Genomic DNA, 27723 nt, shown 5'->3' on the forward strand with positions numbered 1-27723 from the left:
TATTTTTTAAAAAATCTTCCATTTCTAAAATTTTAAATAAGTTTTAGCCTTAGACTAGAACAATTCCTTAGAAAACATGTTCCCCTAGGGCTAGTACTTGAGCATTTCACCAACACCTTAGGATTCCTTTGTTTGTGATTTCCGAACATAGAAAGGGGTGAGATGTATAGGCAAATTGTCTGGACTTAAGAGTTAAGATGCTTATTTCAGTGCATCGACATAAGTCTGGGCGTTAAATACCAAACAAACATTAATCAGGTTAAGTCATTCAGTTTAGTCAAACACTAACTGATCACAATTTGACTTAACCTGACTAACCAAGTGAAAGCTGCTATCATCTCATAGTTAATAAGTAGCTAATTAGTTAGACAACTTTTGTAATGTCAGGTTCAAGGGAAGGATTAATTATTTTTATACCTATTTTGAAATTAATTTTTGAAAAATATCTTCTTTTAAATCAATTTAACACTAACTAAGTATTTTAATTTTTTTTTTTGGACTTTTCAAACTCGTTTGAAAATTAGACTTACTTAATTGAAATGTTTAAACTTAGGTTTGAAAATTAGTTTTATTTTCGAACTCTAAACTTTTCAAACTTAATTTTGAAATTCATATTTTTTAAACTTAATTTTGAAAAATAAACCTTATTCTGGTTTGTAACTTAGATTTTTCATCTTGAAAATTATATTCTACTTAGTTTTCAAAATATATATATATATATTTTAAATTTATTTATAAAAACTTAAGTTTTGAAAACAGATTTTACTTAGTTAGATTTTAAAACACTAAGTCTTGAGAAATAAAATTTTATTTAATTTTGAAAACTTGATTCGAAAACTGGACTTAACACTACTAATATGTGTTCGATTTGCAAAACTTATTTCGAAAAACTAAGTTAAAATTACAAATTTCAAAGATAACTATCTTTAAGTCATCTTTCTAAAAGCACTTTTTTGAAAAAGATATAAGCTTAAAACAAAAGCTATCTTTCTATATTTTTAGCTTAAACTCCCCCAAGCTAATCTGACTTGCATTTCTAAACGTCCTTGTATTTTTTTATGTTCATTTTTGATGAATGTCAAAGGGGGAGGGTTAGGTGGTTTAAATTAGTTAAACAACAAAATTCGAAACAAAGCTAAGCTAACTTAACCACCTAATAAATGCTTGCTTTTACTTGCATATGTTTTTCACTAACTTAACCAAGTTGTCATTGGATCAAAAAGGGGGAGATTGTTGGTGTGGTTATCACTAGCGGTCTAATTCAAGTTTTGATGAATGACAAAATAGGTTAAGTTAGTTTCGTTGTTATCTAACACTCTGACCGAGTGTGCAGGAGAAGCCCAGACAGGTCGATGGGCCGACCAGATAGCTGGCATGAAGTCCAAACGGGTCGATGGGTTGACCGGACGTTTGGCACGAAGTTCAGCTAGGTCAACGGACTGACCGGATAGTTGGCACGAAGTCCAGAAGGGTCGAAGGGCTTACCGGACGTCTGGCAAGTAAGTGGAGGTAAGTCATTGGAAGAGAGTGATTCTGAGGACGCGTCAGATCCATTTCGAAAATCTAAGTTGAGATCATGACTAGATTCCGGTCTTGAGGAGACGGAATCTAATTAATATTTTTTTGATAAACTGTGCTAACACTTTATTTTGCAGGATATATATTTGTCTCGGACTAACGTTTTCTTACAGGAAGGAAATTGCTGGAAAACAAGGGTTCGGGCGCTCGGAAGGGATCCGAGCGCCCGGAGGTGAATTTTATCCCCAACGTCAATTCGCCACGTGGAGATTCCTGGTTGGCTCGGCTACGTCATATTTAGGGTGCCTGAAGGGATCCAGGTGCCCCGAACTTCCTATATAAGGAGGGTAAAGGTTGGAGTCACAGAACAACTTACAATCTGCTCTCCTGTATTCCTGCGACACTGTGAAAACTCTCCAAAATGCTATTTCTTTTTTCTATTTTTTTATTGTCGATTTTGTTTTCCATATATAATTCCTATACTTCAAGTCTGTAATTATTCTTCGAATTATTAATGATTGCCCAATGAAAGCACTCAACGAATACGGGCCTTGGAGTAGGAGTCGACACAGGCTCCGAACCAAGTAAAAACTACTTGTGTCATTCTTTCTGCTTTCGATTTTTCCGCTACGTACTTTCATTAAAATTTTAATCGATATTCACCCCCCTCTATCGAATTTACGATCCAACAGTGTTGATCAAAGGACTTCTGACGACTTAGTCAACATAAAAGTCATCTCAGTATATCCCGCTTTGGGACATCATGATTCGATTAACAATTCATCTACCTCATCTGATGATCCGTCTGACTCAATTTTTGGACATGATCAATCTACGTGAAAATTTAGTACTGTTTAGTTGTTGAACTAAACATAGCATATCGAGTTCAATAGAAATTTTATTGTTTGTTGATATTTTCTTAGTGGCTATCATGCTAAGCTAGATCATAGCTGCACTTATATATAAAAAATTATTATAATGATTATAACATCAAATTTTGAAGGGAAATTTTAGTGCAACGGATAGAGTTATTGTTATGGGTATAGATTTAAGTTGTAGAAATAATTTATAATGCCGAGGAAGACTATATATAATACATTTAACACGATTTAATCCTTTTCTAAAACTTCATATTAATAAGAGCTTTGTGCGTGACTATCATTTTTATAACATCAAAATTCTATAGATGATACTTCAGACAATAACAACACTCAGTTCGAGACAATCTTAAGACCAAGAGATTATTTCTCAATTTTTTTTCATTCTTTGATTATGCACGAAAAGATAGAAGGAATCAAGAAAATGACAGTATGATACCAGGGCAGGTTGCGGTCGGATCGAACCGAACGGCTCGGCCTAGGCCCAGCTCTTCAAGCAAGCCGAAGAAGGACAGAGCGAGGCTGATTAGGCCCGTCAATTATTAGTGTAGTAATTAGTGGCTTTAATGACGTTCTTTGAGGTTAATTAATCCGCGTCCTGCTTTTCTCAACTACTTTGACTCTTTGAGTGATTGTGCCTCTGCTCCGCTATAGCACGAATCTCAAAGAAAACGAACAGTTTGTGTCCGTTGTCGCATGAATGGTTGCCCTTCCCTCACCTGGATAAGAGAAAATTTTCACATTGGCCCCTCTGTGATCTTTTCAATGTATTTTAATCCCAACCTTTTCAGAATTTAGCCGTTTTACTCCTGAATTCAACATTGTTAAATCATATAAAACATGTAGAAAAATTCACTTTGCTCCTTTGTTAATTTCTCTATTTCACCCTTTATATGTCAAGAAATATTTATTTCAATCTTTTACACCGTTTTTAGGAAAAATAATGATAACTATAAATGAAAAGTTAACAGTTGTCATTTATCTGACATTTTAAAAATAATAATTATTCACTCATGTAGTCGGATTATGGAAGTCCTAACAATAGACATTTTAAAAATAACTAAATTATAGAGATAAAAAAATTATACTTTATGTTATAATTTTTGATCATCAATTTCATCTACAGTGTTCAATATAACGGCATGGTTTGATTAAAATTAAGGGCTAAATTTAATATATTAACTAATAAGGGTTCATTTAAAAATGTTAAAAGGTGCGATACCAAAACCAAATTCCCGGTATTGCTTCGTCTTCAATTTCCCCGGCGCCACGCTCAACTGATCCTCCTTTTTCACGTGGTGGTGGCGGTGGTGGAGGAGGAGGAGGAGGAGGAGGAGGATGCAGCCACCGCGGTCGGAGAACTGCCCTATGACATTCGACGAGGTCTCCATGGAGAGGAGCAAGAGCTTCGTCAAGGCCTTGCAGGTTCCTTTTCCCCTTCGCCCACACCTTCATTCATGTCCGCCTCCAGATCGGTCGCGCCTTCGATAATCCTCCTTTCCTCTTTCGAATCCTCTTCGTCTTTTGGTGTCGGATTCCTCGAGGTTTTGCGTTGCTTTGGCGAACGGATTTGTCTGCAGTGGCCCATTCGCCGTCCTAGGTTTTCCGGGATTTGAGCAGAATGATACATTTGTTTGGTCCGGTTCCAAATTTTCCCCTTTTGTGTCGAAGTGTTTGCTTTGTGAAATTGGGAATTAGATCTGCAGCTCACTCTATTGATGCAGGCGATTCGAGGAAATTGCTATTTTTGTTCGATTCGGCGGAAAAACTTCTCCTTTAGTTCGTTTCTGAAGAACTAAGAAGACTTTGAGTTGAAGTAATCGGCCAGTCAAATTTTGCATTCGATTTTGTTTTTTGACGGTGGTTTGCTTTTAATTCAAGTATAGACGCGAATCAGATCTGCAACTCGCTCAATCAATGCAGGAACTCAAGAACCTGAGACCTCAACTTTACACTGCTGCTGAGTATTGTGAAAGCTCTTACCTTCACAATGAGCAGAAACAGATGTGAGTTCCCAATTTTATTGTTTTTTATTTTTCAATTGAATCTTTTGAATTGTTATTTCAGTCCTTTCTTTGGTTTTCCATGGAATGAGTTATCTTGTTTTGGGATTACTCTCATACTTGCTTTGGTTCCTCATGCTACATGTTGCACAATTTCATCAAATCTGATATGTTTCTTAAGATTGATACAATTTACACTCACACTGTCTGTTAGGTTGCTACCGTGTGACCTACTAGTCATGAATTTAAGTCGTGAAAATAGTCTTTTGCAATGCAAGATAAAACTACCTACAATAGGTCCTTCCCCGAAACGCCCTTACTGTTTCATACTATCTACTTTGAGTCAAATTTCAAAGGGACTAAGGGCAAAACTCCTGAATTAATACCATTCAAGAACACTGGTGGTGATTAATGATTCCTTGTGGGACTTGTAGATGCATCCTGCTTCAGTGCGAATATGTATTGTAATTCTTCGTTTAAATGCAACTATGTCATCCACCTTTGAACTTAAACTATCACGTAGGGTATTGGATAATCTAAAAGGTTACGCTGTTCGAGCCCTCGTGAATGCAGTGGATCATCTTGGCACTGTCGCTTCTAAACTGACAGACCTGTTTGAACAACAAATGTTTGACGTATCAATAGTGGAGTCTGGGATTTCATGTTTGAGACAGGTAGGCCTGGTGATAATCTCCGGCAGTTTTAACTGGTTGCTTGGGGTGTGTTGATGTCATTATCTTTTCAGCGATCGTCGACTTGCCAAGCTTATGTGGATAAAGAAGGTCGTATCCAGCACCAAATGTCCTTCAGAACTTTGAGGCATCATAAGCATTACACTTTGCCAAGTATGTTTTAGAGAAGCAATGTTTTCTTGTTTAGTTTTAAGTTTTGAGAACCAAAGATATCAGTAATGTAATTTCCATTTGTAATGCCCAAGCCAGGTCTCGATAAAACTGCGATTAGCAGTATGCAAATGCCACCAAAAAGCGATGTAACAGCAAAACCTAGTTCTGGGACATCAGGTATGCTATTTTCGAATCATATTCGTTATTGCTTGGATAGTTGTTGCCTAATTAGTAACTTCCAATTCTGTTGGCAAAGGCAAATCTTCGTCAAAAACTCTTTCCTGGCATTTAGCTACATCAGGTGGAACTTCCAGCGCATTGCCATGGCAAGTCTATTGTGTTTTGCGAGTATGATCATGCTGATATTGTGTTCATGGTATTATCAAAACATTACGGTCTCCCCTTCTTGCAGCCTCGGAGATCCTAGGACTTCAAAAATAAAGGCTGAACTATTCCATCTTTTAGGTATGCTCGATCATCTAACATTTCATTAAGATGGACTTATGTGTCTTGACATTAGTTGATTGCGAAATGGAAATTTTAGTCCCAGAAGAGGCTGCTGCATCACTCTCCTCTCCAAGTACAAACCATCTCCTGGCAGCTAATGGCAATGCAACTTCAGATATAGCCTCTAACAAATTTGGCTTGGCGGTAAGTCTCCAATTAACTATAATCTCCCATTCATCCAAATTTGAGAATTATGAGGTAAAACAACTGATATCTTATTCCATTCCACTCTTTTCCTCCATTGGGGAGGAGTTCGAAGGTAAGGAAAAACTGAGACTTTGGCCTCTATAAGGGCAAGTCGAGGGCCCATCTATAAGTTGATTTGGTTTCCTTCCATGGAGGACTCCAACTGTGACATTTTCCAATCTGTTTTACAATTAGTAGGGATGTGTGTGTGTGTGAGAGAAGAATGACTGGATGAGTTCCATGGTGATATGGTGGAAATGATCCTTATTCCCTCTCATTCATCAACATCTGACTCTCATCTCATCTTTCTTTGATTGAATTCATTCTACTTATGGGGCTCTTCATGGCTTCATGCCCTTGGGACTTGGGAGATCAAAGTCATGGAAACTCGGCCTGTCTTTCCGATACACCTTGCCAATCATGCAAATCCAAGTCTAGCACAGAAACGGAGGGGCAGGGAAAGTTGTCCATGCTCTTCTTTAGCATATATGTGGCTACTAGATCTCAGAAGTGGTTGTTTATTTCTTTACAGGGTTCGAAAGAGGCATCCAAACCTGTCCCAGCAATAAAATCCCTTCATGGTCATGGTGCACTTCAAATTTATAGGCCTCGAACTCGAAGCAGAAGCATGCTTTCAGTATTTTTCTCAAAGCCAAAAACCTTGACTTCGAGAAACATCTCAGTCTCTTGATGTTGCTATTATATTTCCTTTGTTAACTTCTGTCTAAGCTCTGTATTCTGGTGAAACACTAAGCAACTACTAATTGATGTATTTGTTGTTGCACATCCCAGAGTCAAGTGTATAATCTTGCCTTTCTACTTGTATTAAGTTCAATAAGAACAAAACATGCGTTCATTATATAAAACATGCGTTAATTAAATTTCTCGATGCAAAACTGGTGTTTGTTCGATTCAAAAAAAAAAAAAATTTAGAGAAAAAGGTGGTCAGATTTCCTACTGCTTGTGGCAAAAGGCGAATATATTCGCCCCCAATGTCCCTACCAATCCGTCCCAAGGTCAACACGGAGGAGGTAAATCATGGACGACTACTAGCCTTTGGAATAGTGACTAACACACAAGGGAGTTATTTACCTTGGTTTTGCCAAGATTCGAACCTCAGATTTCCTACTGCTTGTGTTCTTTGACTGAGTTGATTATGCCTTCTGCAAGTGTATCTTCGTTATAACTTTTACTGAAAATTTTTGACAAACTCCATCTTTGGGTTCATCAAGTTCCTATAAGAAACATGTGTACCCGATTATGCTCGTAAGGAAGCAGTTTGCATTTATTCATCGAATTCCAATATATCTTTTATGACCAGGGAAAAAAAACTCAAAGATGTATATTTTCTTCCTTAATAAGGTAATAAAAAACAACAAATGAAATCACTCTTTTTTTTAAAAAAAAAAAAAAAGCTTGATAAGATAAGCATACAAATCCTAAACAAATTGTTGTTTCTGGTTGACAACAATCGGTTAAAAAAATTTCATTGCACAACTCCTATTAAGAATATCAGACAATGATGTAATCTCAATTTAGTATGCAGATTTGTAGAACAGTTGTAGCATGAATAATTATTACTAGTGATCGGCACACGCGTTGCGTGGACCATGCAATAGTGCAAGGATGAGATTTTCCTATGCAAAAAATTAATTTAATTTAATATTATGTTTATCTTAGTAAAAAAAATTAAGAAAAGTATATTTTTTGACGATGCCTAAAATATTTATAGAAGTTTTTTTGATCATAGTGTTGTCAATTCTAAGATGTAGGACTAAAGAAAACTATATTTTTTTTATATAAAACAACCAGAGAAAATTAATGATGAGAAAAATTCATAATAATACGCCGTAGCTGAGTCTCGAACTTTAGATCACTGATTGTTTCACTTGTGGAATTACTAATAAACCTTGGAATTATTTTTAGCGTGAATAGAAAAAAGGACATTAATGTAAATTCATTTTAGCCTTCACCAAAGTTAGTTAGTAAAGGAGGAAGATTTTTAATAAAATAGTAAGATTACTAAAACTTCAAGCAAAATAAAACTTTAATAAAATCCTAAATTAATTAAATTTAAATTAAAACTTAATGAAATTAATTTAAACTTAAAATTTACTTTAATTAATTAATTTAAACATAAATCTAAATTAAACAAATAATTAACTCAATTAAAATTTAATTAACTTAAACTTAATTAATGATTAAACAATTAAAACTTAATTGAATAAAACTCAAAACATTAAACTAAATTCAACTCAATTTAATTAAAATTTAATATAAGCTTAACTTTAATTAATAATCTAACCTTAATTGAGAGCTTTGGTAAACATTAATTGAAAATTTAATTAAACTTAATTTAGTTTAATTTAACCTAATTAAAACTTTAATGTAACTTAATATAATTTAACTCAATCAACTTAATTTATCAATTAAACATAACGTATAATCTAATCGAATGTTAACCGTAGCCTTAATTAAAACCTTAACTTAACTTAGTTAAAACTTTGGTTTAAACTTCAACCATACACCAAGTCTAATTAAACATCAACCTACTTACTAATTAAATCTTACTAAAATCTTAAACTTAACTTAAACTCAACTTAATTAATTAAACATTTATCTCAATTTAACCTATCTTTAATTAATACAAAATCAATCTCAATTTAACCCAAAATTCAAAATTCAACTTAACTTAATAATCTTTGAAAATATGTTAAGAAAGTGTAATTAATACTAGCACACCTTAAACAAACCCAAACCCTAATGTCAAGTTAAGTGTGAATATAAACTTAAGGGTGAGAATATATTGAACTTTAGTATTAATATATTTCATAGACCAGGGGAGTGTCAATTTAAGGGGGAAATTTTATTTATAAAAAATTGAAAATCTCTTTGAAAGATAGTTCCAAAATTACTTAAAAAAATCTTTTGAAAATTGTTTAAAAATTACCTTGAAAAAGTATTTTGAAAATAGCTTTGCAATTGTCTTGAACATTGCTTTGAAAAACTTCTATGGAAATATTTTAAAAAATAATTGCAAACATTTATAATTGAAAAAATATTTTGAAAAATACTGTGCAACTATACTTGCAAATCCTTCCAATTTTTTTTTTAAAGTTACTATTCATTTAAAAATCTAATGTTTAAAAAATTATTATTAAACAAACTTTTTGTGAAGATTTTTTTTTTTAAAATTGTCTTAATTATCTATTTATTTTCTTCTTAAAATTTACTTAACTTATCTTTCAAACTTATGCTATTTTTTTATTTTGTTAAAAATATTTTCCAAAATACTTATATGTGAAAAATTATTTTAAAACAGTGTTTTTTAAAATAACTAGTGAATCAAAACTTTGTTTTTTTCAAATATTATTTTAAAAATCATGTTTTCAAAAGTATTGAAAATTTTATTTCAAAAAGTTTATATGAAAATAGTTATTAAATTTGTTTTACTTGAAAAATTTATTCAAACTTAAAAGAAAAACATATATTAAAATTCAGTTTTATTTATGTGTTAAAAATTTATACTTAGAAAATAATTTTGAAAAATATTTTGTAAATGTTTTGAAAAGTACTTGTAAACTTTAATAGTTGCATAATTAATGTTTTGAAATTCATACTTGAAAATATATTACTTAGCTGAAAAATATGTGTTAAAAACTCAGTTTCAAAAAGTATTTTGGAAAAAATTGGTTGTTTTAAAAGTATGTTTCAAAAAGTGGTTGAAGAAAAATTTTGATTCTGAAATGTGTGTATTTAAAAATGTCTTTGCAATTTGTACTTACGAAAATAACTTAACATGTTTTTGACTTTCAAGTCGTAAGAGTTACACGTATTGATTGATGCTTATTAGTTGCATAGACTGTTATTCATATATTAAATTTTTTGATAAATGCAAAGGGGAGGATAAAGTGTTAAGTTAGAAAAGTTAGAAAATATATTTAGAACTATCCTAGAAAAGTTAATCTTATTATTTTTATTTGTTATTTTTTTCTAACTTTATCTGAGGTTGTCATTGCATCAAAAGAGAGAGATTATTAGGACAATTAGCATCGATGGTCAAGCTCATATTTTGATGGATGACAAATGGTTTAAAGTTATATGCTGTGTGATCTAACTTTGTTACGAAGTGTACAAGAATTGATGAGTCTAGTTGACCTGACACTAGGCTGAAGTCCAGTTAGGTATGAGGATCTAATAACTAGCATGAAGTCCAGATAGATCAATAAGTGACCTGATATTTGGTAAAAAGTCCAGCTGGGCCTGCGGGACCTAATAACTGACTGAAGTTTATTTGGGTATGAGGACTTGAGAACTGGTAGAAAGATCTGGTGGGTCAAGGGCAAGTCAAGTGACTGTAAATGATAAGTAAGATAAGCATCGGAGGAGAGTTATCCAGTGAGGACGAATCCCAGAAGGGACTATAGATAGGGATGGCAACGGATTCGGGATGGACGAGTTTGGCCAAACCCGGAACCCACCTCGTCCCGCCCCGTGAACCCGGCGGGGCGGGTCCGGGTTAGACGCGCTAGACCCGCCATATTTAAAATATATTTATTTTAATATTTAAATATTATAAAATAAAATTTTAATTATTAAATATAAGAAAAATTATAATTATAATTATATTGATAAACTATATATTTATTTATAGATATATGGGTCCAGGGCGGGTTCAGGGTTGGTCCGGTTAAACCCAGGACCCGCCCCGAACCCGCCTTAGACTCGTTTAAGCGGGTCTAAACCCGCCCGGTCGGGGTCGGTTTTTTACGGGACCGGGTTTGAACCCGCCCCATTGCCATCCCTAACTATAGACGTTGGTCCAACTTAGATCCATTTTAAAAATCTAGGTTGAGACCGAGACTAGATTCTGGTGTAGATAAGATAGAATCTAACTCATAAATATACATAAACTATTCATGTATATATTTTTCTAACTCTGTGTTGTAGAGACAAAAATAGATCTTCGAATTTTTCTAATTTAAGCGCTTCCGGATCTTCTTTCTTTGAGTTGATAACAAAGTTAAATATTATTTTTATTATTACTTGCAAAAAGGGAGTACAGTTCCTTTCTTTCAATTTTTTGTGCTCAATTCCCTCTTCTAGCTATTCTGGAAGAGGTTTATAGTGGATTACCCAACGATATAGTTCGAAAAATCATGAGTCTTGGAGTAGGAGTCTCGGAGGTTCTGAACCAAGTAACCGATCACGTATTTGTGTTTTTCATTTCTATTTTTGTTTAATTCCGTTGCATACGTTGCTTTATAAAATTGTAAAAAAGTTTTAAAATACACGTGATTCACCCCCTCTCACGTGCGCATCGATCCTATAAAATGTTTCGTCGGGTGTCCAGTGTGCTAAGGCAAAAATGTTCTCCGTAATTTACTTGTCTATATTTAGAGGGGGAGTTGATGATAAATGACCCAAATCAAGGTCCGAGTGATTGATGCGATGGTAAACGAATGGATGAGTTCCCTAAGCAATGAGGGTTTCAATTTCTATATAACGTAAATAAATGTATGTGGGGCTCAAACCACTCGTTTATGCTTTCCTGAATTTACCTAGTGGTTGGTAGAAAACTTCAGTGGGATCGAGTCCCAAGTGAATGGAAGGTAGAAATATTTGGGCATCTCACTTTAATTTAAAAGTAAATGAGCCAAATTGAGGGGTTGGTTCCCCAGGATACGATATGATGGTTCTAGATAGAATGATTTCTCATGCAATGAGGGTTTTGTTAGATCGTAGAGCTTGCTAGGGGGGGGGGGGTGAATAGCGATTTAAAATTTGAATCAAGTACGCAGTGGGAATACGAATGACAATGCTAACACAAATTGTTTTTACTTGGTTCGGAGACTTCGTCGACTCCTACTCCAAGGCCCGCACTCGTCGAGTGCTTTCGTTGGACAATCACTAATAATTCGCACAGAGCAGTTATAATAATTGTTGTTTTTGATGCTCCGTGGAGACCTTCTTTTATAGGCATGCTCTGGGCACCCGGACTGTGACGTAGGTCCGACCAATCAGCGAGCTCCAAATCTGCGACGAGATAGATTTTGCCTTCCGGGCATTTGAACCACCTTTTTCCAGAAAATCATTTTTCTGTAAGAAAATGTTAGTCCGAGGCAAAATAAATATTAAACTATCATGCAAAATAGAAGTTAGCACAATTATAGTAAAATAGTAGTAATTAGATTTTGTCTCACTGAAACCGGAATCTAGTACGATCTCAACTTAGATTCTCGAAATGATTCTAAGTTAGATCGGCACCTACTGTTCCCTCGAACGGGGAACACGCTCTCACCAAGTCACTACCCTAGTGACTTACCTTAACTTACCTGCCAGATATTCGGTCGGCCCGTCGACCTGTTTGGACTTCGTGCCAACTATCAGGTCAGCCCGTCGACCTAGCTGGACTTCGTGCCAGACATCCGGTCAGTTAGTCGACCAGTCTGGACTTCGTGCCAGCTATTAGGTCAGCCCATCAACCTAGCTGGGCTTCGCGGCAGCTATCCGATCGGCCCGTCGACCTAGCTGGGTTTCGTGCTAGCTATCCGGTCGGTCCGTCGACCTAGCTGGGCTTCTCCTGCATATTTTGTCAAAGTGTTGGATCACTCTGAAACTAATTTAACCTGTTTTGTCATTATCAAAATCTGAGTTAGACCGTCAATGCTAACCACACCAACAGGTTCAATTCCTACATTAGACATTCTACATTCATACTGCTCGAACTACTCGTGATGGTAGGGTGTCGCGTTAGACGTCATATGAGCTTTTTGAATTTACCTTAGTAGTCCGTGAAAAACTTCAATGAGACCAAGCCAATTATCTTTATGATTAATTGGATCATAAGAGTTAAATATTTAAATTATAAAAAAATAAAATAAATGAGCCAAATCGGATCCAACTTTATTAGTTTAAAATAAGATAATCAAGTTAAGTCAAATTTAAAATAAATCAAATTATTATCGTGGTGGTTAAATTTGACTGATTTTTTTTTTGTTTGTTAATGAGCATGAACTCAGTTCAAATTTATTAATTTAATTCCGGCTTAATTTGTTTAGTTTCATTATTTGAAAATTTTATATTTAAACTTTTTATCAGTTATTAAGTTTCATAATATAAATACTTGATTCATTTTAAAAGTTTATTTAACAAATTTTATTGGTGAATATTATTCATCGACAATTTAAATCCTTATTTATAAATATTAATGAGTTAAATATTTGTTTAAGTTTGATGAGTTATTCAAATTTATTTAATCAGTTAAATTAATGTATATTAAACCAATATAAATTCTTATCAAATTGGATATCCAACTTAACATTTGCATCATTTACACCTTGACCCTAAATATGAAAGTATTAAAAATTATAACAAAAAAATCTAAAAATTAAACAATTGTGTTGCATCAGTAGATCAGCTGAGAGTTTGGCGATTAATAAAAAAGATAGATCCGCTACCTTAGCGGTCCCCCTAGTGTCGGTCTCATTGATATGGAGGGAGGTTCATGTAGGTACATAGGCCATAGGCGCATGGCGGGATAAACCACAGGCCGTCAGTTTCTGAGACTCGACCCCTGGCCATTACGCCAGAAATACCATGCGTCCACCGTCTGCGCTAGGGGCAGCTTTGGCGATTAATAAATATAATCAAATAGAAACCTTATAAAATATGGTAAAAACCAAATCTAATGGTTAATTAAATGGTTCTGCCATTTATATTTTTATTCATGAAAATAATATATTATATATATATATATATTTAAATATGTTTGGTTCATTTTTTTTAATATTTTCATTTATTTAAATAATAAAATTTAAAATTTTAACTGGTATAAATACTTAATTCCTCATTAATACTTTCTCGGCTATATACTCCATTAAAAAGTAATGCAATAAATTTTTTAGAAAAAATTTATATCCTTACTATTTAGAATAAATTTATAAACTTTAAAATTAATACTTTCTTGGCACACGAAGCGGAAAAGTTATCGATTCAATTATATCAACAAGAATTAATCTTTAATTATTTTTTAATTATCAATAAAATTATTATTATTGCTTCATTATTTTAAAAAGGAAAATTTAACATTTTCTCCTTCTGTATGGATAAAATATGGTTTGAAAAATAAATAAATTGGATTTTAACATCCAACATGGAAAATTAATACAGGGGAAAAAATGGAAATTAACAAAAATAATGGAATGGTATTTCTATATTGAATAATTTTCAATCAATCAATCCATTAATTATTCTTTAATTGATCGGGCAAAATTAGAAACATTTGAAATAATCAGCAAATCTCCACAGCTTTCTCGCCATATTTTTCTCATCGCCGGTCTATTTAAACATCAAGCCATCCTTCGATATTGCAACCATCCCTCTCTTCTTAAAGCTTTTCTCTTCTTTTTATTTTCTCTTGTTGTGTAGTTTTTTTTTTTTTTTTTTGGCTTGTTCTAAATTACTGCTGTTCATTTTGTAAGTATTTCTTTTTCTTAAAGACAATAAAATTATTGATTTTGCAGGAGCTCTTTTCTGTCCATGTGAGAAGTGGAATAAGGAGAAGGCCTTCTCCCTTCTTGCATGGACTGAAGGGAGCTCCTGTAAATTATATATCTCTTATTGTTCCCTTGGATAGATACTCTCCGCAACAACTATGTTATAAAATAGTAGATAAGGATGGCTGAAAGTAAGTTTTCTCATGCGCACTAGTTGATCTCTCCCTCTTTATTGTTTTTGTTCATTTTCTCTTCCTTTCAATAGTGATCAATTATAATTTTTTAATTTATCTTTTTACAGATGATCATGAGATTGACTATGTGAGATTATTGAACGGTGAATTCCATCTCTGATACAATTGTTCCTTTTCTTCTTAATCTTAAGATTGACTTGATTGTCGGAAGAATTATGCGGACCATATTAGCACTTATTGACATGACTTGACATGTAAGCCTAGAGGTGAAACCATGCGGCTGAGGAAGAAGTTGCTTCATTAGTTAGCTATGTAAATTATAAATCTTAAATTGTCAAAATTTAGTTGTAGGTTTTTACTTATTAGTCTAAAGAATCTAAATATTAGTTTTGCACAAACTCACTGTTGTTTTATGTGATAATTTTGTATGTATTTTTTTTTCAAGAGAATGAGAATTTTTCAAGATCATTTTTTTATAATCTTTGTTCCTCAAAAGATTAGTTAAAAAGATGCATTTTGTGTCATGGTATTTAATAATAATGAGTTAGCATTGTTGAAGTAATGTCTAAATCTAATTCTTTTACAAAGAAAAGATAAAAGATTTATTTAAAAACATTATTTTTTTTATTGTAAATAAAATTTATAAAATTAATTAAAAAATAAAAAATATTAATATAAAATTAATTATAAAGTAGTGATAAAACACTTAGAAAAAAAAATTATTTTTTAAATTACCTCAAATTCACGTGATTTACGCGTGACCAAAGTGGTCCTTGAGGAGGCTGGTCCTTTAAAGACTAGTGTCACTCTTTATCGTCGTATCCCTGTTCTCTCCAGTTTTACGTCGCGAGACAGTGAGAGAATGGCGACCGGAGAAGAAATGCAGAGAGTCGCGTCAGAATTCCTTTTGCATTTTCATTCATCTGTTGTTCCTCCTCGATCGTTGTTTTTTCACGCCCTCGAACCTGAGTTTTTGGTCGGATTTTGGAATGATTAGGTCAACGTCCATTGCTCGGAGGCGGATCACTAAGGGCTGAAGGACCTGCATAGGATCCCCCGTCTTTCGGCAGCGCAAGTGGTTTCAATCTTCCCACGTGGTTCATTACGTTTTCTTCTGTAAAAAATTATCGATGGCTAAAGTTTTTAGCGCACTCAAAGTTGGCTGACGTTTATTTCACTTTTGATAGTGGACTTTATCGATCGAGCTGCTCTCGCTCATCGACATCCGGCAACGCTGTCCCGCCCTGCTTGGCTTCCTCTTCCTCGTTTCCCTTTCTGTGTGTAGGTTGCTGAGTAAGTTTGTTTAGATGAGGCTATGTTCTGCATCTAGAATGTTAATAATGCATACGCATCTACACACGAATGGGATTTATTATTTATTGACAACTTTTGGATCACAGATTGATAATTATAAACCAAAAAATTGGATTAGAAGGTGAATTTTAGCATGATGTAGCGAATATGTGCATGGGTTGATAGTTAGGCTCGTAAATTCCATCTACAGTTTAAAACAGTCATTTGCCTCCTGCCTTTTCTATTTTCCAAATTCAGCATACTTGATGAATGATCCGTCATTAGATCATCAACTAAAAGAACCTAGTGCAAGATGAGATGCTAATGTAAATGTCAAAAGAATTATTTGTACTAATTACCTTTATTTCACATTAAATTGGTTTAATGAGGTTTTTATGTTCAGTTTATTGTTTAGTTTTAATATCATATTGCTCCTTTTTTTTAATTCAATCTGTCACTGCCCATACAAGGTGAGAGGGACAGATGATCAGTCACTGTATGACATGATTAACCTCTAGTATATTGAATTATAGTCATGAAAACTCAATTTTACAAGGAAGGTTTAGCCTAACTTTTCTCACAACCAAAATAATAATTTTATCTCCTAACACAATCTTGTCATGTTGTCATTTCAAAGAAGCCTAATCAAAGGATAATAAACTATACAAGTTTTCACCCATTATTTTTTTTTCATAAATTTTTTTATACAACTCCACGTTGTGGATACATATATTATCATAACTTTTTCTCCAAAATTTATACAAATATCCAGAGTTCAATTCTATTTATTATAATTCATACTTACTTTTAAAGTAAATATTTATAACTTCCTCTAAATCATAAGTCTCAATCAAAATTTTACTTCCACTAACATCTCTGGTTTATTATTGTTAATTTTAATTTCAACATTTCCCAATAGTTCCATTCATACATTAACTTGAAATCACAATAGCTAACCCACTTTCATATATTATCATTATATTAAATGCTTACAAGCAAAAATTTGATTGCACTTCCAACATTTCGTATTCTCTCCAATTATCACTGTTTAAAATCACTAACCAATGACAAATGCCATTAATTAACTAATTATGGTGGCTAAGCAACAATCAAAATCACTATTTCAAATTTACTAGTTTAAACTAGAGTAAATTGTGTAGCACAACCAAAACGAAGAGGAATCTGGTCACTAACCAATGATAAATAGCATTAATTATCTAATTAAGGTGACTGAGCAACAATCAAAGTCGCTATTTCAAATTTACTAGTTTAAACTAGAGTAAATTGTGTAGCACAATCAAAATGAAGAGCAATCTGGTAAGAGTTGAGATCAATTTAGATTAATACTAATAATTAATCATTGATTTCCGACATACATAGGCCAAAACCACACCATGATCTGTCATAGAATTTTTTTCTCAGGTCCAACTTTCAAATAACAATGTAATTTTTTTTTTTGAAAAAAAAATCCAATCACTAGTTATTCACTTACAGGAATATGATTAAATCAATTGATTTTATTCACTTATAGATCCTGTGTTGATTAACCCCTTTATAGCACCATAGAGGCATCATCTTGCTTAATACTATTCAATCAGTTGTTCCCATCCAATTATCAGTAAAAATATGTAGTATTGTCTCTCAACAATAAACAACAACATATTAAAACTTAGTCTGACTTAACTTTACATTTTAAACTTCCAAATCTGTACGGAATTTACATATTCCAATTAGTTATTCCAGTTGAAAAGCTCTTATTCGCTTGGCGGTCATTACACACTATAACATCTTGGCAGTAAATTAATTTCTTGTTCAACAAGTCAATGAAGAGATCCAAAGTCAAGTTAATTAAAATCTGACCAACGTTTGGTCAGTGACATTCTTGGTAATAGATTGAACATATGATTCACTTATCATAGGCAGTGTGTCTCTTAGCTTGACTTATCCCCAACTTCCATTTCTGTTTAAAAGACAATACTATGCATCCCACCAAGAAAAACATCTATCTGGGCTAATGAATTCCTCAAAAACTTCCAATCTACTGTTATCACTGTTATAACAGTGTTGCTGAGTAGGAGGTAAATTGTCCCATTTATGCCCAAAATGTATAGATCTAATGAGCACCGCCTACCTTAACAAAATAGGTAAGAGCCCCTTTTAGGATAGCTTGGTCACCCTAAGAAGGCCAGACCTGCTCAGGCATAGATCATTTCATCATCATCAACATATTAACAGTAGTCTTAAAGCTTTTCCCTAACCCTTAAAAATGAAGATGACGACATGCTCTGATTGTGCTGGTACTGGGCGTGTGGCTCCTGCACACCCATTGAATCAAACAATGTGCTTTAGGTGTAAGTACTTATGATATCCAGTGAAATTGTCTAGATCTAGCAAAATATGGCATTCAACCTTTAACTCAAAAATGACTCTCTTTGGGCAGCATCGGCAGCAACGACTAACAATAGCAACCCTAAAATATTAATTCACTTGTGCTTTTCCTTTGATGCCGATAAGATGATGGATCTTTTGTGCAAAGTATGATTTTAATTGTTTTTTCATTCTCACAAATTCTTTAATGTATGTTGGTAGCAGGTGATTCTTTTGTCTCTTTCTAGTTTGTGGAAAAATTGGGAAGAGAACCTATAGTGTAGGAGTATACATTACCTGTGATTGCAAGGTAGGGAGGTGTTATGTGCTTTTGTGGATAGATAAACAGATGTTACAGGCAGTGACAAATTGCATTAAAGGAAGGTAGAAACAAGTTGTGCATTAAAGAAAATGAACAAATAAACAGTGGTGAAATTCAACAATGGAAGACTTCATAAAAAGGTGGTTCTATGAGGATATGCACTGATTATTGCTAGTTGAATGTGGCAATCATGATAAATAAGTATCTACCATGGATTGTTGATTTATTTGAGTAACTTAAGGATATGTGTGTGCACTTAAATATTGATTTGAGATCCATATATCATCAGCTGAGGGTAATAGACTCACATGTTGAGAAGTCAACACGTGGTAAGAATTCCTGATGATGTCCTTTGGACTCTTTACGTTGCTGCTTTCATGGACTTAATGAACCAAATGCTTTTGGATTACTTGTGATTGTCTTCATATTATCTTGGTATTCTCCTAATTAGAGGCTGAGTATGAGGAGCATCTCAAATTGAGATACGGTAAAGATTGCCTGCGTGATGTGGGAGCTACTATTGGGCCTCACAAACCATTGATTAGAAATGATTTTAGGTTGGATTTTGATTGAGACATCAAGCCTTAAAAAAGGTTGATTTGTGACACATTAGTTTAGTCCCACATGAAAAATTATAAGCTAATGAAGAGAGTTTATAAGATTAGATGAGTGAGTTACTCTTGAGCTTAAGTATTTGGGTGGTTAGACCTGAATAGTTACTGAGGCAGTTCTCCAACTTACACGGCTCCTTCTATCTTTCTTTGTGGATCTATATAGTCTGTAGGATTGTGAAAACATTGTCCTGACATTCATGTTGAAAGTAATCAAAGCCTACCTTAGCATTCGAAATTTATTCAAAAACCTTTTATGTTTCATATTTAAAAATGTTCAACAAATGGTCTTTATCATATTCATCAAGATTTAGTTATTCATTGATTTCATATGTGAGATCCTCTTATTAGCTGCAAACTGGTCGCAATATTTCATATGTGAGATCCTCTTAGTAGCTGCAAACTTGTTGCAGTACTGTTGTTTCCAAACAAAGAATGGCAGAGCCTGAGAGAGGTGCTTCCACTTCTGCTCCAAGAAAAAGGAGCACGCCAATGGGTAAGTTACTCTAGATTTCTGCATATCTATCTCAGTAATCTTTTTCTCCTCAAAGCAGATGTGCGTATTTCCTAAGCTCGTGCAATGTGGACCTTCCCAGGAATTAGTTTATTCAGACATGGAACTATGATGGAAAAACTAAACATGAAGTTAAAAATATAAATGGACTGTAGTGTTGCAATTATTCGTTCACGATATCCAGGATTGCCTTAAGAATGTAATGTTCATATCTTGCTTATTGCAGAAGATGATTTCGGAAAGGATTTCCTTGATGTTTGGAAATCGTCAACGTCAAAAAATTCAATGGATTATGATGTAGAAACAGTTTCACAAACTGGCAAAAGTTTCTTTAACTTTGACAAACTGTTAGAAATTTCTTCCCTCTTATTTATTTCCTTTTCTGGCAAAATGTATCCACACATTATTTGACTAAGATACCTTTTTTATTTTTTTTTCTAGCGATGACTTTGATCTTGGCGGTGACTTTGGGAAACTATCATCTTTTCAAATTGATATGTCTGATTTGGACTTCCCAGTGTCACTCAAGAAGACTACAAAGGGCAATGAAAACGAAACTCTTATTGGAAAGCAAGATCTGAAGAAAGACAATTTCACTTTCATGTTCGATTTTAACAAGTATGTTTTCAAATTCTTATGAATTTTAAAGTTTGAACCAGTTTTTTGTTGCTTCTCCAAGGTTTGTAATTGTCAGGATCTGTTGGTTCTTTCTCGTCAATCGCTTATCTAGTTTCTAAATAAGAAAATCTTGATATATTTTTCCTGTTATCCAGTTGTTATTAATATATTTTTCCTATTATAAAATTATTATGTGACTGTAGGCTGGACAAGTTTGATCCCACAAAATTGGACAAGACTGAAATCCCTTCTGGTAAATGCATGGATGACATTGCACCTAATATTTCTGAAAAAGAGCTTCATAAGCATGATAAACAGCTTGATTTGAAAAGGGATAGCCCTGTTATATCCAGTCATGGAGATGTAATATTGAAAAATAAAGAAAGCTTGTCCACGTCCACATCTGATCAAACTTTGGGGCCTGATCCTGTAACTGAACTGGAAGGAGAAGCACTTCCTTGGGTTAGCAAAGATCTAAGTTGTGTGAACTCTAAGCGTATTTCCTCCTTGGTACAGGATACTGGTGCGAAATCACATGATAGTTTTCAATCCAGAAATTCTAGCCCTGTAAAGTCTTCCAACTCAAGTTTTTCTTGCCCACCAAAAAGCAGAACAAGATCCAAAGATGCCACAACACTTCAGAATCATGAGGATGACCAAGATGAGGTAACTGGAATAAATAAGACGTTGACTGGATCATTCCAAGTCTATGATGAAGTTGTGCAGAATTCTGTGATTGCAATTCCACAGAAACATACTGAAGCTTCTTGGTAAGGATGTCAATGAAATTTCTACGTTTTAAAGTGTTGATGCATGTTTCTTGTTCACTGTTCTGAAAAAAGTATCATTTCCCTAGAGATTATCTTGACAATGAAGAATCAAAGAATAGCTAGTGCTTCTCCAAGAAAAAAGTTGTTAGGAAGTCAATGTTACCAGATGTTTACATATCCTATTTTGAAAATCTTTACTATATATAAAAAGTACATTATAAGTGGCAGCTATTCAATATACCATCATATTACCAAATATCAAATTTATATAGTCTGTGAGATTTACAGAATAATTTTTTAACTAAATAGGTTTTATTTTTTTCCTTCTACTTTATTTAATGATAAATTTCATGATTTGTTTATCACTCAAGTTTACTATAATACATCTGCAATTTCATATTCTAGCTAAGTCTTTGAATAATAATGAAAATCTTAATCATGCATATCTTTTGGGTATTAAAAGTTGATTACTTCATTTGTTCTTGATGCTTAAACTTTTTATTTTGCAGTGTTGAAGTTCCTTCCTCTATGATTCCTGGTGAAACTACAAGAAGCAATGTAAATAGTCCTCTTCAAGTACAAGATAAATTGCACACAGATGAGAAAAATCATCTTACTAAATCAATGACTTTAAGGTGAAATACTAGGATCCTCTAATGTGACTATTCTACTTTTTTCTATTCCCACATTGCCATGAATGAACTGATGTTATATAGGATTATGAATGAAAACAACAATATGTCAAATTCCTTATTCAACAAGGAATTAAAAACAATTGGCATTTCTGAGAGAAACTTGCTGTTAAAGTTGCCTGTCCCTTCCCTCACCAATATGCTACCTTTGAAGCGGAAAACTCTTAAGGTTCTTTGTTTGGTTCTTTTCTTTTCTGTAAAATCTATATCTCTTATTTTTTTTAGATTGTCCTCCTTTTTTATATATTATGTTTTCACTGTCGAGTGTATTTGACAGGCCTATAGAATATCATAAATCACTACAATTTATGCAATATCTTAATTTTTTGTAAACATATGATATGTTCCTTCTCATAGATTCATAACCAGCTTTTAGGACTAAATAATTAGAAAAAAAAACTCTAAAGAAGAAGTTTATATAATCTGATATTCTGATGTATAGCACAGAAGTCTAAAAAAAGATACATGGAACTAGATTTTACCTGCTTGATTGTCCTCCTTTTTTTTATATATTTTGTTTTCACCGTTGAGTGTATTTGATAGGCCTATAAAATATCATAAATCACTACAATTTATTAAAAGCAACATCTTAATTTTTTGTAAACTTATGATATGTTCCTTCTCATAGATACATAACCAGCTTTTAGGACGAAATAATTAGGAAAAAAAACTCTAAAGAAGAAGTCTATATAATCTGATATTCTGATGTATAGCTATACAGAAGTCTAAAAAAAGATACATGGAACTAGATTTTACCTGCTTGATTAGCAAGTACTCTAAACTTGTATAACAAAAGTAAAGTGCTAAATATTTCAAAATATTTATAGATAAATATTTAGAATAGATCTATTAATTAGGGCCATGAATGCCATTTTTCATCCAAATCTATTTGAGAAGGCAATGCTTTCTAATCATTGTTTTAAAAGCAACTGGATGATGATGCTGCCTAATCATGGCACTAGCATATAAATTCTTCTAACTTTTGTCAAGACATTGCATGATCTTTTCTCGTATATGAGATGACTACAAGAATGAGATGAAAATATCTTCTCAGAAGTAAAATTAATGCAAAATTCTTCTCTAATAACAGTTAATTTTTTACTTGCACTTGAATGCAAATTGTAGAATCAATAACTGAATATTATGTTGTCAAATGCCATCCTCTATACACTTTGCAGTTTTAATTTGCTAACAACTTTAGGACCAGTTAAAATTACAAATTCAGTAATACAAATCAGTTACCGGCTTAAAATTTGATTTCCTGTTTTCCTCCATACCATGTGTTCCTAGTCATGTTAATATTGTAAGTGAAAATGGAGGACCACATCCAATATATTAAAATAACTAGGTTAAGTTTATCTACATAGAAATATGCTCCCGAGTTATAAAGAGAGCAGAGCAAATTGTTGTGAAGTTTGGAAATCCAACTTTCAATCTATTACATAAAAAGTCAAATTGCCTGTTTTGGTTGAATGATAAAGTTGTTCACTCAATCTATATTGGATAAAGCTCCAAGATCAATCAATCAAGGATGGATTGCAGAATTTATGTTTTTCCTATTTCAATCCAGTTTGGGCAGCAAAGTAGTTGAAGCAAAAGTAGAGAAGCATAGAAGTAACGTGACCTACTAAAGCATCTTTTCCACTTGATACTGTATAGTCAAATATAAGACAGGTGTGTATGGTTTGAGGGAGGAACAAAGCGGTCAGTTGGTCTCCAAAATGTTAATGATGCAACATTGTGCAATTTATATTAATTGCATAGAGTTGACAAAATGTATCATGGATAAAGGGCATACATGGTTAAGTAGGTACAGTTTTCCAACAAATACTGGAAACAAAATAGTACTGAAAATGGATCAAAGAAGCACCCATTCATTGTAAAATTATATAACTTTCTTTTTTCTCAGATATGGACAGTTTTTTCATTGAGAGGCAAGAAGATAGAGTGTAGGCATTATCACAGATCTTATATCAGGATGATTTTGGTAAGATAAACTAAATATTAGTGGAATCATCACTATAATAATCACACATGGTCTTATCAGTGTTAGCTTATTTTAACATCCCCATATTCCAAGTTATAAGACATCTCACCTCCACTTTATCTCAAGTTCAGGTTTTCATCTACACTCGTTTCATTGACTTTCTTTATATGCAACCTTAAAAGAGTATGGTAGTCAGTAATTAGCAAGCATTCAGTTAGTTTGTATTCTATTCTAAATCACCATTTAAATGCCTTCAGGAGCCTTTGACAGAACCAAAGATCTTAAATACATTTGAACATGTCAATTCTTCACCTAAACGAAGGTTTGCTAGTGACTTTTTTTAGTTGTCTTCTGTTTCTGTGTATCTTCATTTTCTAATAGTTTGGCATCACAAGCCAATAACTGGTTAATGAGGTGAGATTCTTTTACAGAAAAAACTTATGATGGTGGAGTGTGATCTGAAAATTGATTTGAGAAATAATAATTGTTGCCCCTTTCTAGAATGTTTGGTTCCTAGTAAAGCTCTTCCATTGCTGACTATGAACTCTGATGGGATTATCTCTTAATCCAACAAAATTTCACTTCCAATCAACTTATAGTTATTTTGGCCTATGAGATTTGTGTTTTCTAGAAGTATTCTTTGAAGTCATTCTTCTCCTGCATATTATTTACATAATTCTTCAAACCAAATTTAGTTATCATAATTCCTTGATTCGAACTTCAGAATACATGGAATTACCAAGCATCGCGTAATTGATTGTTATTCCATATGTGCAATTATCAAGCATTCTGTAATTATTTGTTGTTCCTGAATTATCGATATTTTAATCAGTTCTAGTTATAGATTGCGCATCACGGACAGATTTGTGTTTCCAACAATTTTCTTAGAAATGATTGTTATTCCATACGCTATTGAGCTTCATCCTCTACCATATCATTATCTATATTTAAATAAATTTTTTTTCTTATTTTATTGTTGCTAACCAGCGATAAATGTATTGCTGCATTTTCCATATTTTTCCATCCAATTTCCTTGTCAGGGTTACTCCAAGCGACACCATAAAGAGTATGACATCTAATATTCTTTCAAGTGCAATTATGAGCACACCAAAGAACAATTCTATTGAAGTCCAAGATAGCCTACAGAAGGATGTCAAAACACGTTCACCTAGTTTGAGGACTTTAAGGTTAATTATATCCTTTTCCCTTCATTATTTACATATTAGTAGGTCAGATGGTAATCAAATTACAGTAAACCTAGACTGACTAAAGTGAACAGCACCATATCAAAGTCTGCGGTGATCAAAGAAACAAACATGACTGTAGAAACAGAACTAAAGTTAGCATCCAAGTCAATTGCCTCTTCTAATACAACGAAGCTAGCCTTCCTAGATCCGCCTCTCAAAATAAAGACACATAAGGTAATTTCTCAATATTTAGAAGTATCTAAGTTTAATGAAATATACATGGCTGTTTACCACAACATTATTGTCTGTGCTTAAGAATGTGGCAATCTGTTTGCTTAAAACTAGTTCTCAACCTGAAAATTGTCATGGTGCATAAATTGTTTATAGAGTCAGAATAGTTAGAAAGTTGCTGACCATCTTTTAAATGAATCAAGTTCAGCATGGTGGTCAATACTCTAACCAAACCAGTCAGTTAATTCTCAGTTTGAAGGCATTCATAACCAATCATTACGTTCCAATATCTGATCATTTTTTCTGCTATCTGAATGTTATATTCCTTCCTAAAACAAAACTAAATAATGGGATGACAGTATCATGCTATTTCCTTTTTTGGATTTGGAATTACTAAAGATTTGTGCCTTTCACGTATGGACATCTTTCTTAAAATACTTTTGTAATAAAACTTAAACTCTTTTTCAGGATCCATATTTGAAGGCCTCTGATACATCAAAATCAATGGACCCTTCACCAGAAAGGAAATCAGGACTAACCTCCCCAATGGTATATTTAGTGTACTGAAGGGTTACTTTCAGGATTAATTCTTAAATACATAAATATATTTTTTGTTTACTGAAAAAAATTGACACAATCTAATTTCTTTTCCAATGCACTATGCAAAACTCATGACTAGGTTCAGACTAAAGAAAATCCAGAAGGTTCTAGCAATGTTGCATCATTGGAGAATCACGGTTCTGTAGAGGGTGCACCTGAGGTACAGAACATGGACTATGAGCCTGTACTAATAGATGAAAATGGCAATGCAGAGAAAGCTGAATTCTACTCAAAGAAACTTGCTGATGTAAGTTAAAAGTATTTCCTTGATGATTATGGAAACATCAATTGTTTCATCTCTGCATGGTATATACTAGTTTATTTTGTATGCAACATAAGTTGTCAGGCGTACCTATTTTAAGGATCCACTTTACAATTAATCAGTAAATGTTTATTTTTCCATGGTAAATTTGAATTTAAATTTGTCTGTTTTTTCAATGCCAATTTAACTCCATTATACACACTTTTTTTCTTTGTTTCTTGTGCAAGAGAAATTTAGGTTTGTCAGTTGTTGGTTCTTTGTAAATTTCACAATTGCTAAAGAGTTGATTAGTAGGATATTTAATAGTAAATCTCCTCAGAGAACTAAATTCTTGACAAGATACTTTAGCATAGTATATGAAGGGAAAAGAAGAAAGATAAGGTGTATTCTAGCTTGAACTTCATCATTGTTTGCCTACTCGGTGTTTAGGTAAATGCTATAACAACTAAATTGTTATCCCACTAAGCAGGATTAGTTATATGAATTCTTCTACATCATTAGACTCGATCCCTTACTATATTGCCATCTATATTTAAATAATTTTTATCTTGTTCTATTGACAATTTTTCTGTTGTTCTTATCCAGCTTGGTTGTGACTGCTAATTCCTAAAAATCAAATATCATAGGCACGGAAGTTTAATGGGTGAATATAATTTGACAAAAATTTTAGGAGTTTATATTGCTTCATTTTCCTAGCCTATGATTTTGACCAAAGAGTTAATCGAAGTTTGATGCTAATCTTATAAAGTAAAAGAGACGTATTGTTATGATGATTCCTCAAAGACATGCTGACTGGGTGGTTGCTGCAGCTATCTAACATGCTGAAGAAGAAACATGAGGAAGCAAAGGAGCTACTAGTCCGTGCCGTCGTCACCAACAACAGACTGTTGATGCTAAACAGTCCAATGATCGATGAGAAGATATCCTTTTGCCGTTTTATATACTTAACGAAGCATTCTTCTATCGAGCTGGATTCATTTCCTTGACGACAAGATACATTCGCCAACTTCAGAGGTTCGCCACCAGCTTGAAATCGAGAGAATATTAGATATCTCCTATTACCCGCCAATAAAATTTTGACACCAACTGATGGATAAAACTAACTCTCCGAATACATTTTCGGAGACTTTTACTAAACTCATTTGTTTTTCTGAAAACATGTATGATCCTATTATGGGTATCTTGTTCATAGTTCTTAGTCGACATGCTAGTGCTTCTTAAGAAATATTCTGGTACTTGTATTTTTTTCAAATTTTAGACCCTTTTTTCATGCGAGCTAGAATCTAAACCAGTATCATTTAAATTTCGCTACATCTGATGAGAAGCTCGTAAAGGTAGGCCTCCAAAATAGAAGGGTATCTAAATGCAAAAATAGTAATATCACTCAAAATAAGAACAACAAAATTAATGTCTTACTTCATTAGTTGCTTATGATGAACCAAACTGGTCAAATCATTTTCATCACATTCAGTTATAGTCTCAAGTAAATGAACAAATTCACATACCAACTATAAATCAAGTACATTACTTTAATAAAGTATCTGGCAACAATATGGTTCTAATTCCTTTATGCACTTGTTACCAAGAGAAAACTCGAAAATCTATAAATATTTCTCCATTATAGCATTTGTACCCTATTT

At 33.2% G+C, this 27723-nt stretch overlaps 2 protein-coding genes across 14 annotated transcripts; both read left to right on the top strand.

The window, feature by feature from the left end:
• Positions 1–3670: 3670 nt before the first annotated feature.
• On the top strand, positions 3671–6758 carry LOC122043289 (probable protein ABIL1). The gene is made up of 9 exons (XM_042603840.1): positions 3671–3821; positions 4320–4402; positions 4923–5073; positions 5145–5244; positions 5341–5421; positions 5501–5570; positions 5657–5709; positions 5789–5895; positions 6470–6758. The coding sequence occupies exons 1-9, from the start codon at positions 3735–3737 to the stop codon at positions 6626–6628; spliced, it is 891 nt and encodes a 296-aa protein (XP_042459774.1). The 5' UTR covers positions 3671–3734; the 3' UTR covers positions 6629–6758.
• An 8681-nt stretch (positions 6759–15439) lies between these two features.
• LOC122043290 (uncharacterized protein At4g18490-like) lies at positions 15440–27377 on the top strand. Of its 13 annotated transcripts, none has more exons than XM_042603848.1 (15): positions 15440–15518; positions 15627–15726; positions 15817–15922; positions 19636–19718; positions 19963–20083; positions 20178–20354; positions 20558–21124; positions 21634–21759; positions 21841–21985; positions 24061–24125; positions 24844–24990; positions 25056–25224; positions 25690–25770; positions 25901–26068; positions 26893–27377. In XM_042603848.1, the coding sequence occupies exons 4-15, from the start codon at positions 19658–19660 to the stop codon at positions 27067–27069; spliced, it is 2004 nt and encodes a 667-aa protein (XP_042459782.1). In that variant the 5' UTR covers positions 15440–15518; positions 15627–15726; positions 15817–15922; positions 19636–19657; the 3' UTR covers positions 27070–27377. The 13 variants fall into 13 exon arrangements, with proteins under 13 accessions (XP_042459782.1, XP_042459785.1, XP_042459783.1 ...); XM_042603851.1 differs by having other exon boundaries at positions 15817–15910; XM_042603849.1 differs by having other exon boundaries at positions 15627–15707.
• Positions 27378–27723: the final 346 nt, after the last annotated feature.

This window comes from Zingiber officinale, chromosome 2A (genome assembly GCF_018446385.1).
Source record: "Zingiber officinale cultivar Zhangliang chromosome 2A, Zo_v1.1, whole genome shotgun sequence".
NCBI lineage: Eukaryota > Viridiplantae > Streptophyta > Magnoliopsida > Zingiberales > Zingiberaceae > Zingiber > Zingiber officinale.

Excerpts from the sequence above, each read along its gene's own strand:
- LOC122043289 (XM_042603840.1), top strand. The coding sequence starts at position 3,735 with ATGCAGCCACCGCGGTCGGAGAACTGCCCTATGACATTCGACGAGGTC. Across the intron at positions 5,571-5,656 it reads ACTTCCAGCGCATTGCCATG|CCTCGGAGATCCTAGGACTT; the intron begins GCAAGTCTATTG and ends CCCTTCTTGCAG. Across the intron at positions 5,710-5,788 it reads TGAACTATTCCATCTTTTAG|TCCCAGAAGAGGCTGCTGCA; the intron begins GTATGCTCGATC and ends TGGAAATTTTAG.
- LOC122043290 (XM_042603841.1), top strand. Across the intron at positions 15,911-19,635 it reads CCTCGTTTCCCTTTCTGTGT|TACTGTTGTTTCCAAACAAA; the intron begins GTAGGTTGCTGA and ends AACTTGTTGCAG. Across the intron at positions 24,991-25,055 it reads CCTAGTTTGAGGACTTTAAG|TAAACCTAGACTGACTAAAG; the intron begins GTTAATTATATC and ends ATCAAATTACAG.